Source organism: Perca fluviatilis, chromosome 7 (assembly GCF_010015445.1).
Source record: "Perca fluviatilis chromosome 7, GENO_Pfluv_1.0, whole genome shotgun sequence".
In the NCBI taxonomy this organism is placed as follows: domain Eukaryota; kingdom Metazoa; phylum Chordata; class Actinopteri; order Perciformes; family Percidae; genus Perca; species Perca fluviatilis.
In genome coordinates, this window is record NC_053118.1 from 20,620,008 (window position 1) to 20,629,149 (window position 9,142).

Here is a 9,142-nt window from a genome sequence, read left to right on the forward strand (position 1 = left end):
TCTTTGGCTCCCTCTCTAGTTGAACTCCTTTTCTTTCCTCTGCCCTGGCTTGCATTTGTCAGTCTTCTTCCCTCTGCCATTTAACAGCCTCTGATGTCAGAGTGCTTCTGCTGCCTGTGATGTTGTGTACCAGTTTCAGGGGTCAGCTTTCATCTGTGAGTTTTACCCCAGCTGTTGCTTCACAAGAATGTTTTTTTTTTTTTTTTTTTAAACAAATATTGATTCAGTATGAAATTTACAGAGTAGACATTAAACATGTACACATTTATCCACAACCAAAACCTGCTGCATTTATTGATTTTAATGCATCTTATTTCATGTCAAATGACCTAAGCACTGGATAAACAAAATAAACTTTTTTTTTTTAGCAAAGCTGTGAGAAGACTCAACCCTGCTCCAAGAAATGTTTGCTAATAATACTGATACACTCACACACACACCACTATGCCAGAGAGGTGTGCCACTAACTGTCAGATGTGAAATGAAGCATATTCTGTCTAAATCTTTCACCAAATACAATTGACTGCAACAAGCCCCTGACTTGATGCACCCTGAGAAAACGTGCACATCACACAGATGCCCCAACATCCTGAATCTGAATCCTACAAGGCATATAGTCAATCTTGTGGGAATTAAAAGACAGAACAAGTAAAAAATGGAAATAAAACAATTTATTTCTTTACAAGACGACACACATTCACAGAGATAATTAAGTTATTTCAATCAATTCACATGATGATATTAAGCCGCATTAACATTCTGGCCAAAATTATACAAATGGCCTGGGTGCTTCTGTTTTGACATGTCACTCGCAGATGCAAAGACTTATTTCATTTCTACAGAAAGATTCACTGTTGTGTTTATTTCCGTCTTTCTCTCTAGCTCCAAAACTCTTGCTCGTCAACACCATGGAAACAGGGAAAGCCCCACACGTTGCCAAGGGAACCAGAGTAAAAATATGATTTTTTTTTTTCTGTGGCAAAGTATGAGAGAGCTTTTCTGCAATGCTGCTCCGTTCGGAGTGTGAACGTGGGTGTGCGTGTGTACTCCCCGTGGTCCCATTCGGTTGGGAAAGCTCTGATTCAGCCGAGTCTGCAGATTTGCTCAAGACTGATTGGTTCACTTGGCCATGTCCTCGGCCACAGCCTTCCCCATTTTATCCTTCAAGTATGCCAATTTCTGCCAGTCTGTCTTTAGCTCCAGCCACTCATAATATGGTACCTGAAAGAGGACAAAAAGGATGGATTTGAAAACCTTTCTTTAAAGAGATACTGAGCAAGTACCTTTTCATTATCACTTAGTGCTTAAGAGAACGCATGTGTAAAACTAATTTTATAGTCATATATTTACAATGCTGGTTTTCACTCTCAGGTAGACATAGTTGCTCAGTTAACACATCCTGCAGCAATCCAAACCTGAGAGGCAAGCAATGCTACTATTGGCTAAGGAGAGTGCCCTAGATGAGAGAGAGAGCTTGGATTGGCCTAGATGAGACAGAGCTGCAGCAGGAGCTCTATTTATACCAGAGGCTGCAGCAGAACCCACCTGACTCTCAGCTCTACTGAAGTATTGGGTCTATTGTTTGCATTTTACTGTTAGATACAGCAGCAGTAGTGCTGCTTCTCTGCCTCTGTCCATTGAAATATATATATATATATATATATATATATATATATATATATATATATATATATATATATATATATATATATATATATATATATATAAATAAGAGAACTATTCCCTATCACTATTACTACTACTACTACTATACTTTTACTTTGAAATAACTAAACCACAGTCACAAACACTGCCACAAAGACGGATTATCCCATTCCCTTGCCTCTCCCTACCTCCACTGTTATGAAGCCAGCCAACTGGAGATGTCGCTTCATCATTGCAAACCGCCCCAGAAGGTCTTTACTCTTTGAGCAAAAGTTTGGAAATTCCCAAGCCAAGAAAGCAAGCCTAAAAACAGATGGAGATGTGAAACACAGAGCAAATCATAACTTTAAACAGCTATAGCAAAGGAAAATCAGATGCAACATTCAAAGGGAGAAAATATTCCACTATGACTCACCGCTGTGCCCCTACAGGTAAAGCCTGGTCTCCTCCTCCACTGGGAAGATGAGGGGCTTTCAGCATCAACATGTCAATTGGCTTGTTGTCACAATCCACTACCAGCTCACCATCTGATTAGAGAAGGACAAGTGTGTTGTAAAAAAGCTCTCTGACTGACTGACACAACAGAAGACTTCAGCTTTACAGAGAGATGCGGTAAATGTTGCTCTCAGTGTAAAAGTCTTGTAAAACTCCAGGAATAAAAGCAACTGACAGCATGGCATGTTATGTGATCGCAAAGTATATATATATATATATATATATATATATATATATATATATATATATATATATATATATATATATATATATATATATATATATATATATATATATATATATATATATATATATATATAAGCTACCCTTACCAATAGTCCATCCATAAACAGTGTCAACTCCAGTGCGAAGGGCCTCTGTCCTCCCACCCACCAAACTCTGTATAGCCCCTCTTAGACTGCTCTGCAGAGGGGAGAGGGGGGAACTGCTGGCCGGGACAGACAGGGAATTTGGGGAGGATGGAGTTTCTGAGGAGCCCGGATGCTCTAAGTGGAGTGTAGCAGCAATGTGAAGGAGCTTCAGCTGGTAGTTCTCCACTCGAGCTGGACTGCCCTCTACAGACAGAAAAGACAGCAGAAATCGAATGAGTATTGCCAGCCTGCTAACATTAGTGCTTTTCTTTTCCACTTCAAGATTGTTTTAGTAATCAATGCAATGCTTCATATCTGTGAGACAATGTGCATGTCTAACCAGAAATCTATTGGTGCTGCACTGCCATCTACTGAGCCAGAATGGTATTTTTGTAGTCAGCTTTGTACAGCATTTTTTAAGGATGTTAAAATATATGTAAATGAGTCGTATCATTTCAATGGTCCCAAACAAAATACCAATTCTCTTTGGCTTAATACCTTATGATGACATGACTCATCACTACTAATTAAATCATAATCTGTATAATCTCTCTAATTTGTTGTTTTTAAAATAATAAATTATAATAGTATGCACAGAATATATAACATATTTTTCTTGAGCTGAACCTAAAGAATATTTGCATCATGGATTAATATACTGTATGCATTATTTTCCTAATTAATCATTTAATCTGCACACAAAAGAATGAGTGGGAAATGCTCATCATATGTTTGCAGAGCCCAAGGTGACCTCCTGTTTTGTCTGATTACCCCTGTGTAGTCTAAAGACATTCAACTTACATTGATATCAAATAGAGAAAAGCCGCAAATCCTTCAATTTAAGAAGCTGGAACAAGTCAAATTTGATAAATGATGATAAGTGATGACATTCAATAACTAATAACTATTTTTTTTTCAGAACTATCCACTACATTTGTTTATTGTGCTTGGTGGAATATTTGTTAATGTACAATTTTACAGTTGATAAAGTTGCCATGGACTGATTTGCTGTACTGGTGTTGTTAAGTTAGGGAAGACACTTGGGGAGTGCATGAACCACTTCCACCAGCCTCTCCTACTGTAGTTTAGAGGAGCCGGTGGTTTGACAGTATGAATGTCATAACATGTGTGAGCTTAACTGTATTAATACATATGTATCTGCATATTTATAATTCCACTATTTATCAAAAACATGAAAGTATAGAAGCTATATGTCTTACCTGACAGTTTGGTAACGTGACTCTGTTGTGTGAGGGGGATGAGGTAGTGGGGCTTGGCCTGCTGCAGCACACACAGAGCCCAAACCACATCTGTCTGCAAGAAGGGCTCCAGGCCTGAGAGAGGGTGCTCCAGCACAGAGTGAACCTTTACACAAATGACAAGTGAATACATTTAAGGTAGGAAGTAGAAGCAACCATGTGCATTCAACAGAACAGACAGCCTTTAATATCATTAGTACCTTGCTATAGAAATCTTCTCCATTGCTGGGCTGGAAGTTAAGTCTGGCAAATGTCATGAGCAGATTACAGAGCTGAAGGCTACTGTACTTCTCACTGTTTGCTGTGTAGTGCTGGTAAAAAGAAATTACAGAGAGTTAAGAGATTAGAGATTGAGCACTTTTCAAAATAATGTGAATTAGAATTTGTTTTAGGTGTATGACTGACCTCAGCAAAGGCCTCAAAGAGAGGGATGTGGAGCCATTTGAGGAAGCCCAGTGATTTAGCACAGCGTGTGACATCAGCAGAAATGAGCTCAGGGACTCTGGGTAACAACTCCGAGGCCATTCGCTGAAATACCTGAGAATGGTGGAAATTTAACTTCCCTACAGACAGGAAAAGACAAAGTTGTTACGGTTAGCATTATAAAGCGTGTTACTGAGCACTAGACATTAAGCTCTTTCCCCATGACAATGTTTGCCACTAGCTCAGCATAGAGCGTACAATATTCAGGTTTAACAAATCATTAACAAACCAGTTGTTCGGACATTAAAACTTGAATTTTCCGTGTTGAATGATGGGAGTTTTATCTATGGTCTTTAATGATTTCAGGCATGAAACTTTCTCTCAACTAGCTTCCATTTCGCTACCTGATTTTAACTTTAGCTTCTGTCTGAATTCAAAAAGTAATTCTTGAAGCTATTCCTTAACACATCGTTGTATCAGGTCTACAAGGCAAGACAAAAGCAAAAGACAAAATGACAGATGGGGCAATCAAGACGTGGATATACTCTATGTTCATTTGGTTTATGCATAATGTCAATGTTACTGGATCAGTAACAACAGTGTTATTACCGTATGCAAAAGCCATGTCCAGTATTAGTGGAGTGGTGAACTCTGAGGACGGCTTCTGAAGAAGGTGGTAGGACAGACCTCTGAGCAGCGGGACAGATCTGCGGCTCTGAGCTGCCAAAGATAAACAGACTTTGCGGATCTCTTCTGCTGTAAATCCCTCTGCAAGCTCCAAAGCCTGCAATATAAACAGATAGAAGTATTACACTATGGTTTGGGATCATGGGCTAATTGTCACACTTCCATCCACAGGTGCTCTCATAGGTTTAGGGTAGATTCATTATGTGTTGTTCATAGGTGTACAGTTTTCGGACTTGCTCATCTTCCAAGACATACAGCGGCCACTGTTTTTACACAATGGGCTCTCCAGACTTCATATATATTCTAACCTGCATACTCATCAGTAACCGAGTAAATGACACTACGTTTTTAGTTATATGCTACCATTTTATACGATTAAACACAGGTGATTTCACCTTTCAATGATCTTACAACATTGCATTAAAATTCCCTTTTATAGACAGCAATTCATATTCTGTTTCCTACCAGCCTGGCCTAGTGCTGTGTAAACAGTGAGTTTAAGGCAAGGTTAACATGCTTAACTGAGCCATTAACGCTGTATTAAATGATGACAGATGTTTTTAACTCTAATACCTTGTCTTCAAGTCGGTCTATCAAGGTAGGCGACATGCGTTGTCCATTGGATATCAGTGCACTGACAGTTTTAGCATCAGCGATTTCAGTCCAGCGCAGTTCCAGCTGTTTTATTGCAGCATTCACTATTGCCACATCTTGCTGTCCTTTCCTGCCTGCTCCCCAATCTGCCAGGAAGCCCAGCTGCTTGTAGGTTAGCCTGCGGACTCGCCACAGGACCTCAGTCTGGACAGAATTGAGTACTGAATGAGTAGATGGCACACCCATAATCCAGAAGGCTTGCAAGACAGACACTAGATTGCCATTCCACACTGCAGACACCTGGAAGAAAACCACAAACAGAAATTGGTAATTAATCTTAACAACAAACACAAGTGCTTGAATAAGAGGTCAGTTACCATGATAGTGCCAGACCACCTATGTAAATGGCTTCCTTACCTGCTGAGATACAGTATCCATCATATCCAGTAGCCTTGAATCCATCATCAGTTCAGGTTTTTGTCCCTTAAACTTGCCCTTCGTCCTTAGGACCAACTGAGTCCACTTCATCAGTGCATTAGCAGCTTGATTACCATTCCGTCCATGCTCTGCCCAGGCCAGCAGGATGTCCTCTGGCACTGCTGCCTTTTCCATCAACTCGTCCAGCTCGGTGCGTGTAGGCATATTTGGAAAGGGGTTTTCTTTGGAAATTGTCCTTCCCTCGCACATTAACCTTTCTGTGACCCGTGGCCAGCCCTGAGTCCTCTGCACCTCTGCAGACCCAGCCATAGGGGGGGGCAGGCAGGCAGCAGCGGGAGTCTGGAAGGAGGCTCTGAAGAGCAGACGGGCATATCTGCCCAAGAGGCGGCCGGCCATTGGGTCGGAGAGACAAGACAGTGGCCACAGGAAGGAAAGGAGAGAAAAGGCTTCTCACAATTCAGCAGCTGGTGTCACCATCCCACACACAACCTAAGGAGGCAATGGACATTTTAGCAACAAGTGTGGTTAAAAGGAAAGGTTAACGAGTTAAAGAAACATGTCAACAATGAGCTGATCCTTCATTTGGTCAATTAAATTTAGCAACAATTACATACTGTCAAATATCCATCTTCATGTCGACCAAACCAACTTCCAATGGTCAGTTTTGATCAATGACTGTATATATTCTTTTTTTACAGTATACATACGGTTTTGATAGATACAACGTTAGAGCTCCAACGAGGGGAATTGTATAACCCATAACACAGACACTTATTCGAGGTACACAATGACAATAATGTAGCTGGGTTGAGATTAGCTATATGTAACTTTGACTGAAACGACATCCCTCGCATTATAAATGCCATTTGAACGTGAGGCCAGAGTGGACGTTCCTCCTGTCATGTAACGTTAAATCCTGACCTTGTCGCGAAAAGGAAGAAACGCCGCTAACCGGTAGCGCTTCATTTCGTCTCACCTCATAAGACTGAGCTTTATTTGCAAAGGCAGAATGCAGACAGAACTTATAACACCCTTAGCTATCATACTGATACATGACTTACCCGTAATTAACTATAACTTTGGTGAAAGCTGTTCACATGGAGCTGTCTGTAGTCGCAAGAAAATGACGTCAAGGGGCAGTATCACATGACCCGCGGATGCAGCTGTGATTGGCAAGAAATGTTCGACTCATTCCAAATAATTTGTACTCATGTACTACAAACAAGCAAAGTCACAACTAAAATGTGATTCTCTAATATTATGCTAAGGTTGGGTAAGTAGCGTTAGTTCCGTTTACTGTCACAACCATAGACAGTATATAATGTCACAACAAGGTCACAACTGGAGTGACAGCTCTTGTGTAATTAGCTAGGTGTCGGGGCACTCAACATTAACATTAGCAAAGTTTGGATAATAATTTTACTCTCATTTCTAGCTAACGTAGGGTAAAATAATGCAGTCTGTTATGTAGTTTCTAATATTTCGTGATATAAATGTAATTGGTAAAATATTATAACACCTTAATTAAAACTAACTATATAGTAGGGCTGAAACGATTCCTCAAGTAACTCGAATAATTCGATTACTAAAAATCCTCGATGCTGTTGTTGTTACCAACGTTGTATCGCTCACGGTGTTTCCGCCTTCCGCACGGAGAATTAATACTGTCGCACACAGGGCAGACGCCGCTGGCTCGTTCGAGATGAACTGCGCCTCGCCTGCAAGTAAGTGGACGAGAGCAGGCGACAGCAGCAGGGGGCGGTGACAAAAATCCGCTCTCAAGTCGGACAGTTTTCCAGCCGTTTCAAGCAGCCTTCAGGCTGAACAGGAAGTGACAGAAACACTGTCTATGATTCCGATTTAGTAAAATGTTATCAGACCTATATATCAGCTTGTACACAGTCTCCAGTTGTTTTTATTATGACAGAGTAGCTCTCAAAATGCTCTACATGCGAGCTGTTGCTGATTTTAATTAACAGCACACTGATCCATAATCTGAACAGATTTAGTCTTTATGACTTCTAGACATAACTATCAGTCACACAACATGTGTTTTGTACAGAATAAGCTTTGTGTTGACTTTGGGTCAAATTGACCCATTTTCAATTTTTGTTTTAAATCAGAAAATATGGGACGTAGAAATAAGCGCTGAAAATGTACAGAAGAAAAATTTAACAATTTAAAATGTTGTAAAAAGCAAAAACAAACTGTGAAAAAAAAGGCGTTAGAAACGTCGAAAAATAAGTGTTTTTTTTCAAGGTTGATGGGAAGACAACACAAGGGTTAAATCAGACAAATCGCAGTTAAAATCCCTCAATTCAAAATCAATAAAAAGTTTATATAAAACGTCATCATGTTGAGTCAATTCTGAACCAATCAGCTGTTAGATCAGCTGAGAGGCCGGCGTTTCCCAGCATGCTCTGGGTCCGCCTGGGTCTTGCAGTCGGTGGAGAGCAACTGCGGCGCCTGGCTCTAAAAACTGCGGCCACCTTGATCTCGTGAGATTATCGTTGCCCAAGTGTGCATGACGTCAGAGCAAGTCGGGATCAAGTCAGACACAAATCTAAAGGCCAGGACACACCAGGCAGACGGCCGACCATCGACAGAAAAGCCAGTCGAGATGATCAGTCGGGTCCCCGAGGTCCAAGAAACTGCCTCGGGACACACTGAGGCGACACCGACTTGAGAAACGTAATACGTCTCCATAGCAGCAGGCGGCGCTACTCTGTATTGTTGCCCAAGAAATGAAAACCGGCAGCTGATTGGACGAACGCGTCACATGGGTTTGTTTTCTCCGGAAATTCAAAGCCAGACTGTCATGATGGCTCGTTCAGAATAGGATCTCATATTGTAGCTACTAAAATAGTTCACTGAAATATGTTTCTGAAAACATTTTATGCGAGAAATAGGCCGTGCAGTTGCTGAATCTGTCTTCATTTCAGCTCAACAAAGGTCAGTTTAAAAGATTTTCGTCAGATTTTGAGAGACTCTAGTCACGCTCATTCCGCTCGCCATATCCAGTTGAGTCCCAACTGCCCTGCCTCCGACTGAACATGTCAGGTCGGCCAAAATGAACGCCGACAGCCCGCCAGACTAACGACGGCATGGGACACACCGAACAGACTCGAGTCACTGACCTCGCTAGACTGTCCAACGGCCGATTATCGGCCCTGTGTGTCCCGGCCTTAACCGGCATGCATTGGGCACCGA

General features: G+C 41.2%; 1 protein-coding gene across 3 annotated transcripts; it reads right to left on the bottom strand.

The window, feature by feature from the left end:
- Positions 1-658: 658 nt before the first annotated feature.
- On the bottom strand, positions 659-7,114 carry tbrg4 (transforming growth factor beta regulator 4). Of its 3 annotated transcripts, none has more exons than XM_039805370.1 (11): positions 6,994-7,114; positions 5,912-6,421; positions 5,474-5,794; positions 4,823-4,997; positions 4,196-4,353; positions 3,991-4,101; positions 3,752-3,896; positions 2,493-2,735; positions 2,081-2,192; positions 1,854-1,968; positions 659-1,221 (listed from the first exon to the last, which is right to left on the bottom strand). In XM_039805370.1, exons 2-11 carry the CDS (start codon positions 6,326-6,328, stop codon positions 1,120-1,122), a joined length of 1,899 nt encoding a protein of 632 aa, XP_039661304.1. In that variant the 5' UTR covers positions 6,329-6,421; positions 6,994-7,114; the 3' UTR covers positions 659-1,119. The 3 variants fall into 3 exon arrangements, with proteins under 3 accessions (XP_039661304.1, XP_039661305.1, XP_039661306.1); XM_039805371.1 differs by lacking the exon at positions 6,994-7,114 and adding an exon at positions 6,909-6,975; XM_039805372.1 differs by lacking the exon at positions 6,994-7,114 and adding an exon at positions 6,547-6,873.
- Between the last annotated feature and the right edge of the window lie 2,028 nt (positions 7,115-9,142).

What these genes read in the sequence shown, in the direction of transcription:
- tbrg4 (XM_039805370.1), bottom strand. Translation starts at nt 6,328, where the DNA reads ATGGCCGGCCGCCTCTTGGGCAGATATGCCCGTCTGCTCTTCAGAGCC. An exon ending in GAGAAGATTTCTATAGCAAG is followed by an intron (nt 3,897 to 3,990) that starts GTACTAATGATA and finishes ATTTGTGTAAAG; the next exon opens with GTTCACTCTGTGCTGGAGCA. An exon ending in CTGGCTTCATAACAGTGGAG is followed by an intron (nt 1,222 to 1,853) that starts GTAGGGAGAGGC and finishes GTCCTCTTTCAG; the next exon opens with GTACCATATTATGAGTGGCT.